This window comes from Pongo pygmaeus, chromosome 10, assembly GCF_028885625.2.
Source record: "Pongo pygmaeus isolate AG05252 chromosome 10, NHGRI_mPonPyg2-v2.0_pri, whole genome shotgun sequence".
NCBI classification, from domain to species: domain Eukaryota; kingdom Metazoa; phylum Chordata; class Mammalia; order Primates; family Hominidae; genus Pongo; species Pongo pygmaeus.
Genome location: NC_072383.2, coordinates 4513118 through 4533118, shown reverse-complemented (window position 1 = coordinate 4533118; position 20001 = coordinate 4513118). Strand labels below are relative to the sequence as shown.

The 20001-nt window shown below is 37.0% G+C and overlaps 1 protein-coding gene across 4 annotated transcripts in view; it reads left to right on the top strand.

The window, feature by feature from the left end:
* The window catches only part of FERRY3 (FERRY endosomal RAB5 effector complex subunit 3), a 52844-nt gene extending 36946 nt beyond the window's left edge, over positions 1-15898 (top strand). For all 4 annotated transcript variants that reach the window (XM_054444705.2, XM_054444706.2, XM_063672341.1 and 1 more), the window contains 4 exons: positions 1034-1236; positions 10158-10215; positions 10803-10870; positions 11490-15898. In XM_054444705.2, coding sequence (XP_054300680.1) covers positions 1034-1236; positions 10158-10215; positions 10803-10870; positions 11490-11582 — 422 coding nt within the window. In that variant the 3' untranslated portion in view covers positions 11583-15898. The remainder of the gene's footprint in view (positions 1-1033; positions 1237-10157; positions 10216-10802; positions 10871-11489) is intronic.
* The last annotated feature ends 4103 nt before the right edge of the window (positions 15899-20001 follow it).

Genomic DNA, 20001 nt, shown 5'->3' with positions numbered 1-20001 from the left:
GTTCTAGACCACAATAAAGAGTATGGATTTTAAGTAGGGGAGAGATATAATATGATATATATTTAAGTCATAGCTGCATGAAGAATTGGTTTGTAGGTGGACAAGTAGGGAGTAAGGAGATCAATTAAGAGAATGTTACAAAAACCTAGGTGAGAAATTATAGTGGCATGAACTGGGGTGACACCAATGAAAGTGGAATACTCAGATGTGGGCTGTTCTGGAGATAGAACTGAAAATAGTTGGTGGTAGACTGGATTGTGGATGGGGTGATAGGCATTGAGGGAAAGCAAAGGAATTAAGGACACTTATCTTTCTGTCCTGGGCAACTAACTGGACAGATTGGTCTCATAAGTTGAGATGAGGAACAGCAGATTTAGGGCATGGAAAAAACAAGTAACCTTTTTTACATGTTAAATTTGACATTTTAGGCCGGGCGCGGTAGCCCACGCCTGTAATCCCAGCACTCCGGGAGGCCGAGGCAGGCGGATCATGAGGTCGGGAGATGGAGACCATCCTAGCCAACATGGTGAAACCCCATCTCTACTAAAAATACAAAAATTAGCTGGGCATGATGGCACATGCCTGTAATCCCAGCTACTCGAGAGGCTGAGGCAGGAGAATTGCTTGAACCAGGGAATTGGAGGTTGCAGTGAGCCAAGATTGTGCCACTGCCCTCCAGCTTGGTGACAGAATAAGACTCCATCTCAAAATTAATTAATTAATTAATTAATTTGACATCTTAGGCATTTACATCAAAATAAAGATGAGTACTCATTTGATTTATTTACTACTTGGTGGTCACTTCATACCAATTTATGAACCTATTGCATAATTGGCTATTGTCTCTTATTTTCATTACCTTCTCTCCGAGAATTAAAGAGCAGTAATCACAGTTGCTTCCTGAATCCGGTAAATGTTCGTGATACACCCCTACTAGTTCAACACATTGATTGCCCATTATACTTATTTATAAAGCCCATTAATGAATGTGACTTAGGCATTTGATAATCATGATTGTATTTATTGTTCACAGGGGAATTTTATATTACACGGCATTCTAACCTCTCAGAAATCCATGTTGCTTTCCATCTTTGTGTGGATGACCATGTGAAATCGGGAAACATCACTGCTCGTGATCCTGCCATTATGGGACTCCGAAATATACTGAAAGTTTGCTGTACCCATGACATCACAACAATAAGCATTCCTCTCTTGCTGGTACATGATATGTCAGAGGTAAGCAGATAGAAGAATCCTGTAATTTTATGATTTACATAATCATAATATTGATTTAACCCCCAATATTGTATAATAATCCACTTTACATTTTTTTAAACTAATGGATTTTTGCATCTCCCATCTGATTAGTAGAATCGAGTGAAATATAATACAAAATGGTGAATAATCCTTAACCATTTATGTTCAGAGAGCTATAGCGTTGTCCTATAGTAAATAAACTAGAAAATCAAAATAATATTTAGCTTTGGATAAGGCATGTGCCCCTACACTTCTTTCTCCTCCTTTTTTTCCTCCTCTTCCCTGTCTTCCTTCTCCCCTTCCCCCTCTTCTTACCCCTCTTTCTTCTTTTTGGCTTAAGTAGCATTAGATTTACATACACATATATTTTGGCTTAGGCTGCCATGAAAATTAGTCTGCATTTTCTGAGTTTGCATTAATAGGTAATGGAAAAAGATGCTAGATGACAGGAAGAAGCCAGCCTTAGTTTAACATTTTCCTCAAGGGTTCTTTTTAGATAATACAGTTCTGCAATTAAGATGTAGCATAATCATTCTTCCATTTGGTTATGTACTATAATTTAATTTTTAACAGTCTCTTTCCATGACTGGTTTTCCTCTTTCTTCCTTCCCCCACATAGAAACTGGTTAGAAGGCATACACTGTAGAAATAATATAAAGACTAAAATTCAACTTTACATAGTCTGGAGAAACAAATGAGCCTCAAGCCAAACAGGTCCAGACAAGTCATAGGAGAGCCAGTGCTTAACTTGGTTGATGAAGGACTCCTGTCAACAACTCTGTGCCTGCTTATTTTGAGGACGCATTTTTTTAAAAAGCAAAATTGGCACCTGTAGTCCCAGCTCCTCCCAGGACTGAGGCAGGAAGATTGTTTTAGCCCAGAGTTCAAGACCAGCCTGAGCGACATGCTGAAACTGTGTTTCTTAAAAAAATCACTGACTGGGAAGCGGAGATTGTGATTGTCAGGAAGGAAGTTTGATTACTGATTATAAATCGTTATTTACCAAAAGAAAAATGCTATATTGTAAAGGACAGTGTAAAAGATTTTATGTTTTACTTTCTAGACTAAGTCCCCACTTAGATTCATTTTATTACAGAGGCCTCATTTTAAATTTCGTATCCTGTATAACAGGGGTCCCAAACCGCCAGGCCAAGAACCTGCCACACAGCAGGAGGTGAGCATCGAAGGGCAAGCATTACTGCCTGAGCTCTGCCTCCTGTCAGATCAGCAGCCACATTAGATTGTCATAGGAGCGTGAACCCTATTGTGAACTGCATGTGCGAGGGAGCTAGGTTGTGTGCTCCTTGTGAGAATCTAATGCCTGATGATCTGAGGTGGAACAGTTTCATCCTGAAACCATCCCTGCTATCCCCACCCTCACCCCCAACTCCAGTCTGTGGAAAAATTGTCTTCCGTGAAACTGGTTCCTGGTGCCAAAAAGGTTGGGGCCTGCTGCTATATAAACACAAAAAAATAATTCTTGTCCTTCCAAGACAGGGTGATTTTCAATGATTTCCCATTTATAATCTATGCTGGTATATTTTTACCAGGCACGTTGTTGTTTTGATTAGGAGAATCCTGGCACTATCCTATGAAAGCTTCATCAGACTTACTAATTTCTCATTCCATTCACTTCTGTAGCCTCAGTCATACCTAATATGGTATCAAGAGAGATGGACATTTTTTTCCCCACTGTAGCTTTATAAAGTTTTAGTTCCATCAGGAATTTTTAGCTATTGTTAAATCATCATCACTAACTAGTCTATCTATAAAAGGGTCTTTGGGGAGTAACAAAGTTTATGATGAATTCCTACCACAAGAAATTCATCCAAACATTCCTGCAGCTGGACTCCTGGTTAGCCAGTTTATAAAAATGGTTATATGTAGGTGGGAAACAACCTCAAAAACAGTGTTTCCAAAAGTCACTAAGTTCAGATTTACTTCCAGACATCTGATACTACTAGCATTCCCTCTCCCACAATGTTACAAAAGTTACATGTTTTAAATTGGGAAGGCCAGCTGCAGAACATTGTTTGTTTCCAAAGTGTCCAATTTAATTCACAAAAGTATATTGAGCTATGATTCTCCCATTTGTTGTATTTAAACATCCATTCAGGTCAGGTCAAGAAGTTTACTCTATAAACTCAGACAACACTATACAGGATATAGAGGTAATATTGTTTTAGCTTTGGTGCAAGGATCCCAAAGCATTTTCAGGTGTCATTTTCCTCTTCTAACAGAATTGTTAGACACTCAGTTACCATGTTTTAGTGTGTGCAAGAAAATGAAGATGACTGAAACAGCCCATGTCCTATGTCAGATAAAAGAGCTATAGAAATTAATTGCAGTTTAAAAAGAATAAAGGAAAAATAACCTATCAGCAAGAAGAAAGACGTATCAGTTTTATCTCAGTAGATCTTTGTGATCTGAAGATACTGTCTTATTGGAGTTAGTCTTATGGAATGAGGAGCTACAAGCCAAGAATACTGAATTCTCAACTTCCTTTTATTTTTGCTGTTAACTTGTTGAATAATTTGGGGCTTACCAAATTATTTAGTTTTGTAACTGTTGGTTACTAATGAAGGTTTTGTTGTTTGTTTTTAACTTCTATATTGGAGTATAACACACATATAGAAAGGTACAGATAGGTATACAGCTCAACTTTTCACAGACTGAACATCCATATATAACAAATATGCAGATGATGAAACGGAACACGACCAGTACCCAGCAGCCACCTCCCTCTTAGTCACTTAAACCACACTCCCTCCTCAAGGGTAGCCACTCCATCTTGAAAATTATGGATTAGTTGGGCTTGCTTTTGCTGTTTATCTTATATCTGGCTTCTTTCGTTCAATATTATGTTTGTGAGATCTATCCATAATATTGTGCATGGTTATAGATTGTTCATTGTTATTGTTATATATTATTTCATTGTGTGACTAGACCACAATTATTTATACATTCTACTATTTATGAACATTTGGGTAGTTTTTCCAGATTTTTATTATTATGAGTAGTATTGCTATGAACATTCCAATAGACATCTTTTGACATTTCTGTTGAAAATTAGCTTGTCAAAATACTTAGGGATAGAATTGTTAGGTCTCAGGGTATATTTATGTTTAGCTTTGGTAGATATGCCAAATAGTTTTTCAAAGTGGTTGTACCTGTGCTGTTATATTGAATGCAAAAAATAAGAAATAAAGCCAAACTATTTCTCGTCTTATAAGGACTGTGAAACTTATTAACACAAGTGTTTCAAGTACCTCAGAGGCACATACTTGAGAAGTAAAGAATAATCTTGGAATATTCCCCATTGGTGCATAAACTCAGATAATAATTCTTATATCTGAATTCCAAGACATACAGTGAAGACTTCAAAGAACATACTGGCTAACTCTGCAGTTCAGCCTTACCCTAATGAGAGGATTCAAGTTGAGTAACAGTGAGCTTTAGATAGAAGGCGTTGTCTCAGTTATAGTCAGAACTGAGATTTCAATTTCATTTTCATAGGTTTAGAATCTCTTCTGTGCACGTGTCATCTAAAGTGTGACAGTAGGGCCCAATTTTTGGCCAGTTATAAAGTCTATAGTGTTCCACCTGATCCTTCCAGCTTCATTGGATTTCTCTAACAGTGCATTATCACACGCATGTCACTAAGATTTAGTCACTTTTCCATTATTTAGAACTTATGGTCAAAAACTTTCTATACTGTTACCTGGCCCACTATGTTGTCTATACCATCTATTATATCATATATACTAAGATTTGTTTCCAGAAGTGAGCTCCTTGTGAAACTGCTGACCACAACTCGTGATGACATTGAATAAGTCATTCTTCTCATGACCTTATTGAATTCTAAAGCTTACAGTTTACTTTTTCTAAGTACCCAAAGCCATTCTTTTTAGGTGCTAGTTTTAATCAGAGACAAAATGACAGGATTAAAAAACCTTGCAAGCTTCTATCTTAAGCTTACGATGGAGTCTCTATGGAGGCACATGGAAGATTTGAAAACAACTCAGACATATGTGTCTGTGTGTTTGTGTGCGTGCACATGCATATACAGGTAGCTGTCTAGTTTCCTCTTAGAGTCATACGCTGCTAAATGGCATTAAGTTAAAGTATACTGAATATGAGAGTTTATATCATCTGAGAATTAAATTTATTTTTAAAATATGTCCGTCACTTCAAAGATTTCCTGGGGTCCTGTCACAAATTGGTATTTTGGTATATTCTCTAAATAGCATTGATGAAATTTTGTCATTAATTCACACCATTCTGAAAAGTGTGAAGTTCTTAATTTGTATCACAAATACTTGCCCTAGACCATGCTATTAATCACACATATACACAAAGCAAGAAAGCAGGGTATTAATGAGGAAAATCTGATGATCTTTGGACAAGTGGGACAATTAACTTGATTACTCTTCCCCTACCTACTTTTGGTCATACCATTTAACCCATCCCTATTTTAACTTTCATTACAATCTTTCATTATTACCATTAGTATCCTAATTTTAATGCATTGGAATATGTATTCTATTTGTGGGTGTTCAAAACTAGCCCTTCAATAAGCTCTATGCTTACAGTTCATATTAGTTGTCCTCATGTGACTAGTGGTGCTTAGACTTGACCTTAGCCTGAAATAATTCAAGGCTAATCATAGATGTCAGTAAATTCTAGATTATAAGAAAAGTTACTGTCAGAAAATGCTTTTTTATATTTAAAAATGAGTGCTTCATTAAAACAGTATAAATAGTACTAATTCCTTGATTCTGATTACTATCATAGTATTTCAAAAAATGATTGGTTTTAGAGTAATATTTTAAGATGATACAAATACTCAGTTATACAATAGTATTTATTCCTACATATGGGTTCTTGAATAAAATGTTTAACATAAGTGAATAAGTAGATCCTTAATGAAATTAGATGCCATGAATGAGAATCAGCAGAAACGTCTGAACATAAAAACAGATGCACAAAGACTTGAAGCACTGGAATTATAAAACACAGACCATACAATAGTTGATTACTGTGTTTAAAGAACTGAAGACAAGCTTAAAATGCCTTCAAGTAAAAAGATGTTATGAAAAATGACCTGGCAACTATAAAACATTGCTGAGAGATATTTTAAAAGACCTAAATAAATGGAAATATATACTGTGCTCATGGATTGGAACACTCAATATTGTCAAGATAATAGTTCTAAAATTGATCTATAGATTTAAATCTCAATTAGAATTCTTATAAGGTAATTTTGAGATTTTGACAAGCTAATTCTAAAATGTATATGGAAATGCACAGGACCTGAAACAGCCAAAACAATTTTGAAAAAGAACAAAGTTAAAGAACTTACACTAACTAATTTCAAAACTTGCTATGAAGTTACAGTAATCAATGCAATGTGATATTGGCAAAAGAATAGACTATGGATCAGAAAACAGAATAAGGCATCCAGACATAAATCCATACATATATGGTCATTTGATTTCCAGCAAAGATGCCAAGCCAGTGCAGTGGGAGAAAGGATAATCTTTTCAGTGTTGTTGAAACAACTGGATATTCATATAGAAAAGACAATCGTAACCCTTACATTATATCATATATAAAAATTAGTTTAAAATGGATCAGACCTAAACAAAAGAGCTAATATTATAACGCTTCTAGAGGAAAACATAAAAGAAAATCCTGATGATGTCAGGTTAAGCAGGTTAAAATTTGTTAGGCCAGAAAGGCATAAGCCATAAAAGAAGAACATAATAAATTATATTTTAAAATTCAAAACTTTAGCTCATCAAAGATGCTAATAAGAAAATGAAAATTCAAGCCTCAGGCTGTCACATGAGCAATTCACTGTACCTCTCTGAGCATCTTTTTTTTTTTAATTTATAAAGGTTATTTTTGTTAGATTATGTATATTGTAAAGTTCCATGTAAACATAAGACATTTTTATTGTAGTTTTTAGGGCCATCAGCATTGCTCTGTAGCTGTAGACATTTATTTGTTTGTTTGTTTGTTTATTTATTTATTTATTTATTTATTGAGACGGAGTCCTGCTCTGTTACCCAGGCTGGAGTATGGTGGCTTGATCTCAGCTCACTGCAACCTTCGCCTCGCAGGTTCAAGCAATTCTGCCTCATCCTCCCGAGTAGCTGGGATTATAGGCGCCCACCACCATGCCCAGCTAATTTTTGTATTTTTAGTAGAGACGGGGTTTCACCATGTTGGCCAGGCTGGTCTCAAACTCCTGACCTCTCATGATCCGCCTGCCTCGGCCTCCCAAAGTGCTGGGATTACAGTTGTAAGCCACCACTCCCAGCCAGCTGTAGACATTTCTTAGTCACCTTGTTCTCTCTGTACATCATCTTTTCACTAGGAGGAAGTAAGACAAAAAAACCAAACACTTGCCCCTCCATGCATGTGTGTACTCCATAAGACCACTGTAGCTCTTTTGCAGCAGCCTTTGCAGTTACAAGGAAATACTCTTCTTTCTGTCAACTTTGAAGCCAAAGTGTTATAACTTAAAGTTGAATATCAGAAAATTCTAGTGAATTTTTAGAAGCTTCCAGAACCTAACCCAAGAGGATTCTTTACTTTTTAGCCAACTAAAAAACTAGACCTCTTTCATTAATCAATCTTAAAGTGTCTTGGACACAAATTTAAAAGTAGCTTCCTATTAAACCCTATTTCTGGCTACAGAGAAAGTCGCATTCTTTTTAAATGTCCATGGATAAAAGCTAATTCACTCAACCTATGTTTTTGAGCATGTGTATTGCTCAGTATTATAGAAGGCATTGTAAAGGTAATAAAGGTGAATAAAAAGTGGCTTCTACCTTCAGAGAGCACACAACTTAATCAAGAGAAAGAATAAATCCCATCCTTCTGCACATTCCTCTGCCTTCCTCCCGGAAAACGACAGGATAAAAATGTGAGCATTGAGATAAAAGAACAGTAAAGCACTTTGGGAGTTCAGAAAATGGAGACATACTTGTGGCTGGGCAAAGAGGAAGTACTGCATGGAGGAGACGGCAATTCAGCTGGACATTGAAGAATGAAGATCAGTTTCAATAGATGGAATTACTGAGAAGGGCATTGTAGGTAGAAGAAACAGATTGAGGAAGAATGGAGGGAGGTGGGTGACAGGCATTGCAGACCATGTTTAGGCAAATGTGAGCAGATATACTTGAATGAAACCTTCATTTTTAAAAATTTAAAAGTCACAGAAGCTTAAAGTAGCTTTGGCTTTAAAGTATGTAGCCTTAAATAGTAAAAGAAAGGCTTACATATTATGTGTGAGACAGTAGGAAGCAATTGTAAGTTCTTAAAACAGGAGTATAATATGATCAGAAATGTACTTAAAATAGCCAAAATTAGTGGTTTAGAGGGGAAACACTAGAATTCAGGACACTAGGTAGGAAGCCATAGCGGTAACTAGCCTTGAGGTCACAAAGACCTTCAGAGATAGGTGAAGAACTGGAATAATTTGATGATACATCAGCCCCAGGGCAGAGGGGGGAAAAATGTCAGGATGAAAAGGAGTAGTCACCAGGTATGTGAATTACAACAATAAGTAAACGGCAATTAGAATAAGACTGAGAAAAGGTTTGGTAATTAATAATCATTGATGATCTCACATAAAGAATTTTCAGTTGAGTGATGGGATGGAAGCCTACTTAGAAAAGATGAAAGACTGAGTAGTTGTTAAGGAAGACATTATTTGCCTTTTTATTCTTATTCTTGCACGGGTGTCCAGTGAGTTTTTCAGAAGCTATGTGCTGTGTGATAATATAACAGATTGAATGCAGAGACAGATATAAGAATCCAGATATCTTCCGTTAGGCTAGGCCTTAATGAGATTTGCAGAAATTTAAAACATTATTACACTTACTAAGATTTTTTTTGTTTTAGAAAATAGTTATTTTTCATTAAAATGTTATTTATATTAACATGAATGGGTTTATTGTTTTTAAATTAATGTTTTCTTAGTTTTAATTCCTAATGCAATAAATATCAAGAGATATAATCTACATAAAGAAAAGCTCATTGGAGTCCTCAGTGATTTAAAAAAATTTTTTTTAGAGCAGGGGTCTCACTATGTTGCCCAGGTGGACTTGAACTCTTCGACTCAAGCAATCCTCCTGCTTCAGCCTCCCAAGTAGCTGGGACTACAGATGTGCACCATTGCACCAGGCTAATATTTAAGAGTGCAAAAGATCCTGAGACCCACAAAGTTTGAGAATCACAATAATGAAATAATCTACATGTTTTATAGTTATAATTATGAAGATTTAGGGAAAAATAATTCTGGTGTTTGTGAAGGGGAATAGATTTTTAAATGGCATACACGCTAATCATACTGTGGAAAATTATCAATGTTTTGGTTATAGACTGACAGTGACACTTGTGTCCATATTTGACTGAAGATTAGAAAGGAACATAGAAAAATGAATGCATTTGTTTTGTTAGGTGGCTGGGATGGGGCATTTGTTTATTTCCACTCATTTGTAATAATGTATTATACAGTAAAAACATTTTATTGCTTATGCAAATATACAGTGTAATAGAATTATTCATGCTAACATTGAGAGTAGTAGGTAGAGTTCCTGTGTCATTTATATTTGTCTTTAGAATTATCCAGAAAAATTAAGGATATGTTTTTTTTTAATTGTATTTAGGGGGCTAACTAAATTAGTTTGTATTCCACAAGTATAGTCTAACAGCTGGAAGAAGCTGCATGCCTAAAAACTAGAGGAAATCCAGTTGGGATTAGCAAACAGTTGCCTAAATCTATTCACAACATGGATAGTCAACATTATAGATAAATAAAGATCTGACTTTATTTTTTATACAAAGTTCTATGAAAAGCATATCTTATGTTTCGTTTCTGTTTTTAGGAAATGACTATACCCTGGTGCTTAAGGAGAGCGGAACTTGTGTTCAAGTGTGTCAAAGGTGAGCATAATCTTATCTCTGACAACCACCACCTGTGTTTCCTCCCAAATATTGAAAGTAGAGCAACCCAGAAGAGAGAATGTGAAAGATACCCTTGTAATCTAGTGCCTCAGTTAGATAGTTTAGCAAGCAAATATTTTATAATAGGCTTTTTTAGTTTTATTTTTCTAGTCACAAAATAAGTCTCCAGCCCCTCTGAAATACAAGGCTATTTAGACATTATTTATATTTTGTTCTGCTGCCAGCTTGCTATTACCTTTATTCTCTTAAAACGAAAAAAAATAGAGCCACATATTTATTAACTTTTAATAAACTGTCTTGGCTTCATTATAGGGAGACTAAATTTGATTTGAGAAATCATAAATAAGAGCATGTTGACAAAACTCTGTTAAACCTCCCTGGCATGAAGAATTAGGAATTGCAAACATTTATCTGTCCTTTAGGCGTAGCCTATCCTACGAGCAAATGGCTACCTAAAAAATCAAGACATGAAGCCCCACAGTGAGAATTCAGTTAATTTCAGTAAGTGACTGGTAGGTTTGAAGGCCAGAACTTGTTATGCAGCAACATCTGTTTTTCTATTTTAGGTTTCATGATGGAAATGGCTTCATGGGATGGAGGAATTTCTAGGACAGTGCAATTTCTAGTACCACAGGTATGTTATCTGAATAGATCTCACCCCAATTTAATCTCTTTTATTAGATTTCTCACAGATACAGCTAGGCATCCTGCTCTAAAATCCTAAAAACAACACAAAAGGCTAATCGCTTTCTGTTTTTTAAGGAGAGAAGTATTTGGATGTGATAAAGGCACTTAGTGTATTGTCAAAGATATTAGCATCTACCACTCAAGGGATTTGTTACTTAACCCCTGAACAAAACTTGACTCATCATTCCTTTGTTTTTCTCCATATTTGTATTATATAGATTATAAAGGATTCTTAAATAATGACATTAGCAGATGATTCTGTATTCTGTGAAGAACTTAGCAAAATTAGTGGTTTTTTATTACTGATTACACTAGTGTTATCTAGAGGTTTTTCTATTACTCAAACATATTATTTCACAGAAATGACATAAGTTCTCAGAAGATGGAGCCAGAAAACCAGCCCTTGTCCATGGCCATGCAGTTACGTCAGTCACGAAAGATAATTTTCACATACTGCACTCACATATTCCTAGTAGAACTAGGTCCATATTTTAAAATACTTCTAAAATTATTTTTTAAATCAATGATGATTTAACAAGTGCAATTATTATTTTTTCCTCTTACAGAGTATTTCTGAAGAAATGTTTTATCAACTTAGTAACATGCTTCCCCAGATCTTCCGAGTATCATCAACACTCACTCTGACATCCAAGCACTAAACTCTTATAGATTGACATGCTGGCAGAAGATGATTGTTAAACTCTCCAGGAACTTGTGCTATGCTGGGAATCTGTCAAGCAAAAGATGCCCAGAAAGAGAACTTGCAACTCAATCCACAAATCAGGATACATGTCTGTGAAACCATTCCAAAAATTTATATACTGCACAAACTAGTGATCATCCCCTAACTTAAACACTTCAAGTCTCTTTATGAATTTCTCTTTTTTTTCTTCTCTGTGTTACCTCTGAATATTAGTAATCTAAAACTTTTTATTTATCACACATGGACATTTGCGAAAGGAAACTTGATTATATTTACATGGAGGCATTTGACTTTTTCAAGAGGCTTGACTTGTCGCAGGTGCAAGCCTTAATTAAACATACAAAAAAAATCTTCCTTTTACTCTATTTGCCAAAACAAAATTTAAAAGCACTGAAATATACATTGCAAGTACAAATTTCCTGTGAAAATCTTTTTATAGAAACACAAATGTATAAGACAAATGTGCTTATTCTTTTAAATTCTCCTGTTTCAGAACCGTCTTTTTAATCTACCCCTTCTAAGGATGTACAAGTTAGAGTCAGAAGACGTTTTGGATTTTTTCCCTCTCTCTCATCCTCCCTGTGTGACCTTGCACTCGCATATTAATAACATTTCATGGACGGGGAAATAGTGTTCTTTTTTGCAAGCTTGATGTCGAGTTAGTCTAAACCAGCACCTGGCAGTATTTTAGTGCTCATCAACATTGTGACAATCAGACAAGGAAGATCATTTTTATATTTCTGTCCTCCCTGCGTTCTCAGCTTGCTTAACCATTCCTCTACCTCTTGCCTTTCTTTGCAGATAAATGTATCCCCATTTCTGTCTCTTCTCTGTTTCCCCTCCTTTTCCATTGTTTTTCCTTATGGTACTACTTTCTCAGGTGCTGCATGTCATATATTTGTCCCATCTATAACATTTGCTATGAGTAGTAACGCCATTAAACAAAGGCATTTACAAAAGCACACGGGTGTTTAGAAAAGCAATAGTTTCATCAATTCCAAGTTGTGTGGATATTGTAACTGGCCACAAGAATGAAATGGAGGGCATTTGGTGTCATAAGATGGCATGTCTTGATGACAGGAAACAAAACACGCTTCATTAACATGCCTCAGTGTAATAATTATTATGGAAACTCTGTTGGCAAGCAGAGTGCTTTCCTATAACAGAATGTGTCTTAATTTTCTACTCAAGGGAAAGGTTTGTCCAGGTAACAACACTAAAGACAACCCTAAGGAGAACACCCACTCCAGCGGTATGTCCATTAGACACTCAAACTCTCCAAATTATTTGTCAGGGAGCCTTCTTGGCAGGTATTTTGCCCTTAGAGCCTATACAGTTCTCTTGGAGAAATTGTCTTTCAGGCACCACTGTTATCACTGAGACTGATTCTAATGCAAAGCAGGGAAGACAGAGGCAGAAACCAGGAGAGTGGTAGATCAGTGCAGCCCAGGTATCGGAATGGAGGAGCAGAGTTTCATTCACGGATGTTTGTTGAATGCTGCTGTCCAACTCTTCCTTTGTCACCTCTAGGCCATTCCACTAAGTTACTTATAAACTGGTGGCTTTAACTGAGGGCTGTGTAAAGGTACTATTTGGCATATGAAATCAGGATAAATTTATCGAATGTCCTTTTTCCACATGCAACTGTTATAGAAGTAGTAAAAATGGAAGAATTATGTTTATAGTGTTACCACTGATGGAAATACACAAACACCAAGCCAATAATAAATATATAACTTAAAAAGCTAATTATATGCACTTAAGTGGTGGGAATTTTAGTGATGCAGTAATTGAAGAGTCTGGAGTTTTGTATTTGGACCAAGAATTATGAGATGAGGATCTTTTTCTGAGTGTTCTAAAGGGCTTCTTGGAGGGGAGTGGTTTAAAGCGCTTCATGAGTGATGTGAAGAAGGTACCTTAGGCTGCGACCGCATTCTAGGTACAGGTGGCACTCTGTTCAACCAACTGTGGATGGAAAATATTCTGAAAAAAAAAATACAACAATAAAAATTTTAAAAATACAATGTAACATCTGTTTACATGGCATTTACATTGTATTTGGTATAAGTAATGTATAGATGAATTAAGTATATGGGAGGCTGTGTGTAGGTTGTATGCAATTACTACACCACTTTATATAAGAGACTGGAGCATCCAGGGATATTGATATTGGCAGGGGGTCTGGAACCAGTCTCCTGCAGACACCAAGGGACAACTGAGTAAGGCGCAGATAGGAGCAGAAATAGAATGGAGGCAGTGGTAAATGGCCAATAAGTTGAGAGGAGCTGACCACAAGAGTCTTTGAGGATGGGGAGATTAGCACAAACATTGACATTGGTGAGGATTGTGAGTTAGACGTTTTCTGTTTGTATAAACAGTTACATATTCCTAAATGGCCCTCAAGGCCTTAAGAGTGTGCTTTGGAAATCAGGCAGAGGCACTGAACCTGAGGTCTCCATTCTGTGCTGCTCTTTCTCCTCCTTCCCCCATTTCTGCTCTCAAAGCACCACACAAGCAAAGCCATTGATCTAGAAGTGTGGCACCCGCTGTTTCTCAGCATGACAGTGTGACCAGAATGGAAGAAATGCATGGAAAAGAATTTCAGCGGGAAGAAACTGAGCTTGCCTGGGAGTTGGGAGATCTCTTATTGGCACAGTACACACCATCATTTGTGTCACTTCAGTTGGATCCTGGCTGATTCTCACAAGAAGAAAACATGTTTCACAAAAGAAAGATGAAATCACAGAAATATTTCTTTTCTAGAAGCTCTGAGGGAGAATTCACAGAACTGTAGAAAGAACCCACCAAATTTAGAGACTGGAGCTGCAGGCCTATTTTTCAGTTTCTTTTTATTTTATTTTCTATTTTTCAGTTTCTAGGTGAAAATGGCTGCTTTTCTGTGACTTAAGTTTTTCCATTTATATGAAGTTGGACTGATTTGCTCAGTAGGAGTAATAGAAGTATAAAAATCATTATAAATGTGAAGCAAAAAGAATACAACACCTATTTGGAAAAAGTACCATGTTTTTAGAACCTTTTAAATCAGTGGTTTTCTATCCTTTATTCAAGAACCTTTCATTATCCATCCCATCTTTGTCCGAAATGTTTTGAGAACATAAACAATTGGAATTATTTGAGCAATCTTTTTTACTAAATCAAAGACAGGTATGTCTGGAGAGAAGCTTCTGATTAGCAAATGGTACATAGTATTATCACCTACAATTATCACCGTGCATTCTCATGCATAGTATTACCACATAAAATACATAGAATTATCATTGTGTAATTCCAGGCAAACTTGTAAAAAAAAGCCTTGGTGTTTGACTTAACCTGTGGGACATCATCCAAGTGAAATGTATTTTTTGAGAGATTGTTTAAATAGCTCAATAACATCTTGAAGGATCACTAATTCCAGGAACCCCAAGCTGGGAACCACAACCTTGGGCAGAAATATTTACATGAGAGTATGTTACAAAGGGAAGGCAGAGATCAAGAAAACATAAATAGCAGATTGACCCTGAGAATCTCGTTCAATAAACAGCCAGTGTTTACTGAGTTTCTTCTATACACAAAGGCATAGTGCAAGCAAGATTCAGCCCCTAGAAGGTTATACAAAGGCAATGGGACTTGTAAAGACAGAAGACTTGGCAGGCTTTTCTGTAATCTGTGATGCTGATGATCTCTAATAACGAAAATAAAATTTCAGCTAAAGCAGGGGAAAGGAGGAGTAACCTCCTGAGGTTGCCTGCAGGACCGATATGTGCTTATAATGTCCTATTTAAATATGCACAGATAAAATTACCATATACTTCAGATCTCTCTTGCGGTTCATTTCCTGTTTTCCTACAGGAAAATGGTTCTGGATATGTCCAAATCGAAGACATATGAGGCTTTCTCATATATCCAAATCTAAGGCTGGCTGAACTTCATACTATATACAGTCAATCATTAGTTGAAGATACCATATTTATGAAATCACCTATTCACTAAAATTTATTTGTAACTCCGAAATTGTTGTTAAAGACATTTACAAAAGCATACAGTCATTTACAAAGACAATAGATTCATCACATCAAAGTCATGTAGATGTTGTAACTGGCCAACAGAATAAAAAGCAGGGCCTTTGGCAGCACTTTCAGGTGATCTGTGGGCATGTTCAGAGCACCAAAATGTTTGAGTCACCCAACACATATGTTCCCAGCTCACATGGAGCAAGGTGATGCTCTGCTGCCCTATTTTAGCTTTCACAGTGCAAATAAATGTCCTTTTCATGGGTCTGTTTAGCACCATGTTTTTTTCCATTGCTTTGTGGTGATTTTGTTGTTCAGAATGGTCCAAGTGTAGTGCTCAAGTGCTATCTGGTGTTCCCAAGTGCAAGAAGGTTGTGATGTCCCTGATGAAGACAACACATGTCTAGATAAGCTCTGTCCAGGTATGCAATGTAGTGCTGTTTGTCAAAAGTTCAATGATAATGAATCAGTGATGTGTATTAAATAAGGTGTCTTTCAACAGTAGCACACATAAAACGAGATTATATATTGATGAGCTTATGAGAATGTTGTGGTCGAGACTTGCAGGAATTTAACTCTCTATCTCCCTTGGGAGCAGTGATTTAGTATTCACTAATTCAGGGTTCACAGCAACTTTATCGAACATAACTACTGTGAACTGTGAGAGTCGACTGTATGTGTCTTCTCTCACCGTCGAGGGTGTAAGAGCTATTTGTAGATATCTTTGGTGCATAGAGAATGAAACCTGGAACACATTACCAAAGATGCAAACAGATCCTTTCTGGAGATGTTCAGGAATTAAGCAGAAACTGTACTGTCATCTGTCATACGTTAGGTGTGACATCTGCAGGAGGAGAATGTATTGATGCATCTCTCCCTCTTTCTCCCCCACTTTCTAGCCTTCTCTCCTTTTCTTTCTTTATAATAAATTCTCATTTCCTGGTATCAACTCATCTGTGCTCGAAAGTCTCTACTCTGAGCAACAATATAACATCAGAGATCAGGAACACAGTCTCTAAAGTTAAGCCTGATTCAAATGCTGACTCCTCAGTTTATTTGCTGTGGCTTATTACATCGGGCATATTACCTAATCCGGTTAAGCATGTTTCCTCATCTGTAAGCTAGGGAAAATTAATAATAGTATCTACCTCATTGAATGGTTGGAAGGATTGCATAAGAAGTGCACATTACCTGGCATATAGTCATTCTATAAATATTTGCTGCTATTATCCTTCCTTCCTTCATTCCTTCCTGTCTCCTCCTTCCTTTCTTCCTTCCTGTCTGACCTTTCTCCTTCTTCCCTTTCTTCCTTTCACTAGATAGAAGGGATGCTAAGTCACTTAAGACACCGTGTCCTCAAGAAGCTTACAGCCCAATTGAGTTGGTAAGAGAACACACAGTAACCACAGTACTAGCCAGCATATACTAGAGGTATACAGTCAGTGCAGAAAAAAGCATACACAGAGTGCTATGGAAATCAAAATAGAAACATTAGCATACGTTGGGCCAAGAGAGATGTTGAGCCCCTTGAAAGCAGACTGCTTATCCCTGCCTTTCTCTGGCACTGAGTGAGTATCCTCTGAACCCTCATTATTCTCAACAGGTGAAGCACAAATCCTCCTGGAAGATGGGCAGAATGCCATCTGTGCCAGCAATGGCAACAACTTCAGATACAAAGGATCTGAATGTCAGGAGGAAGTCACAGGGTAGGTGACTAACCCTGTATTTGAGTAGAGCAGGAAGGACTATCATATTTTTTATATGAAGTGAATCTAGATTTTAGAAATAACAATAGTATGAGGTACTTATGGAATTTAAAGTCTGCTACCCACATAGCAGCCGAATGAACAACTTGTCCCTGTAATGCTTTCCTGGTTCAACTCTTATGACTCTCTTGTCAGCAAGCTGATCATGTGTTTGCTGTCTTGCAGATGAGCAACTGAGGCAAGAGGATTAGATGCTAGGAAGGTATACAGGAGATGTCCTGGGATGAGAGAAGAGGATCAGAACTTAGAAATCACTAATCTATTTAGTCTACTTTATGTGTGTGGTGATGAGGATGGGGGAGGGGCACTAGGATAAATACTTTTTCTTTTTAAAAATCATCTTGGCTGTCTCAGCTAGTGTAGCACATTGACTCTGCTGTCTGAATTTCCTTTTATCGTGAAATACTTCAAAAATAAAAAGAAGTTAGAGAAATTATAACAAATAACCATGTGCCTACTACTTATTTTTGTTCAAGCTTAAAATTTTGCCACATTTGCTTTAGGGCTCTCTTTTTTATCACATAAAAGATCACAGATGCAGGTTCTCTTCTGCTCCCGTAGCTCTAGTCTCTCCTTGTATCAGCTACTTCTGAGGAACAAACCACTCCAAAACTTAGTGGCTGAAACAATAAGCATTTATTCTTTACGATTCTACGGGTGGTCACCTCAGCAGTTCTGGTCTCACCTGGGCTCATTTTTTAGTCTTTGGTCAGTGGTGGGTCGAGTAGGCCACTCTGATTATCTGGGCTAGGCTTTGTCACATATTTGGGGGTTGGCTGGCTGTAGGCTGGAATAGATGACCTCTGCTGGCACAACTGGACTTTTCTTCACCGTGAGTCATCCTCCGTGAGGCTAGCCCAGACGTGTTTACATAGTGGTAGTAGAGTTGGAAAAGAGAATTGACACACCATCACTTCCACTACATTCTGTCGTTGATTAAATCTGGTTCACACAGCCATCCCATACTCAAGAGGTGGGGTAATAGACTCCTCATTTTGATGAGAAGTGCTAAAAAGTCACATTGAAAAGAGCGTGAACACAGGATAAGGAGAAGAATTGGGAATATTTTTGTCTTCAATGTGTCATACTCTCTCCTTGGCAGTAACCGCTATCTTGACTTTGTTGTTATTCATTCTTATAGGTTAATTTATAGTTTTAATGCATATATACAGAGCGTAGCCATAAGATGTATATAGTATTGTATTGAAAGCTTTATCTTCTACATATCGTTCAATATTTGCATTTTTAAGAATCCAATATCACGCTTTTGGGATTTAATCCCGCTAATATACATATAGCTACTTTACTAATTTTGGCTGCAGTATATTTGAAGACTGAATTATATGCCTATAATCCAATTTATGTATTTATTCATTCTCCTATTTATTGACAGTGAGGTTGCTTTTACTTTTATGTCATTTCATACTGTGCCACAGCAACTACATTCTTGTACGTGTATCATTGTGTACATATGTTGCAGTTTTTCCATGATTTATATCTCTGAAAACAATTTCTGGATTATTGACATCTTAAAATTTAATAAATTCCATATTTAACTCCATAGTTGTACCAAATTTTCCTTCTAATGGCATGTATGAACACTCCTTTTGCTTCATATAGACTGGGCAGAAATTTTTGGAAATTTTAATTCTTACCATTCTGATAAGTATGAAATAGTATCTCGTTACTGTTTTATTTTGCATTTCCCTGGTTAGTGGCGATGTTGAGCAGCATGGCACATTTGTTGGCCATTTGGATTTCGCTTTTCTTTTTTCTTTTTTTTTTTTTTTGAGACAGAGTCTTGCTCTGTCGCCCAGGTTGGAGTGTAGTGGCACAATCTTGGCTCACTGCAACCTCCGCCTCCCAGGTTCAAGTGATTCTCATGCCTCAGCTTCCCGAGTAGCTGGGATTGCAGGTGTGCACCACCATGCCCAGCTAATTTTTGTATTTTTAGTAGAGACGGGGTTTCACCATGTTGACCAGGCTGGTCTTGAACTCCAGACCTCAGGTAATCCGCCCTCCTCAGCCTCCCAAAGTGCTGGGGTTACAGGTGTGAGCCACCACTCCCCGCATGGATTTTCCTTTTCATGAGTTGTCTGTTTGAATCCTCTGTCCATTTTTTTCTCTTCCCTTGTTTTCCGTTTCCATATTGAATTTGCAGACATTCTTTCTATATTCCAAATATTAAACTTTTTTTTTTTTTTGAGATGGAATCTCTTCCTGTTACCCAGGCTGGAGTGCAATGGCGTGATCTTGGCTCACTGCAGCCTCCCCTTCTTGGATTCAAACGATTCTCTTGCCTCAGCCTCCCAAGTAGCTGGGATTATAGGTACCCACCACAATGCCCAGCTATCTTTTGTATTTTTAGTAGAGACAGGTTTTCACCATGTTGGCCAGGCTGGTCTTGAACTCCTGACCTCATGATCCACCCGCCTCAGTCTCCCAAAGTGCTAGGATTACAGGCGTGAGCCACCGCGCCTGGCCCCAAATATTAAACTTTTATTCGGTATTCTTGAAAACCTCTTTTCTTTTCCCAGGCTATGGTTTGTTGTTTTACTTTTTATTATGTTTTATTTTCACAGAGGTCTTAAATTTTGAT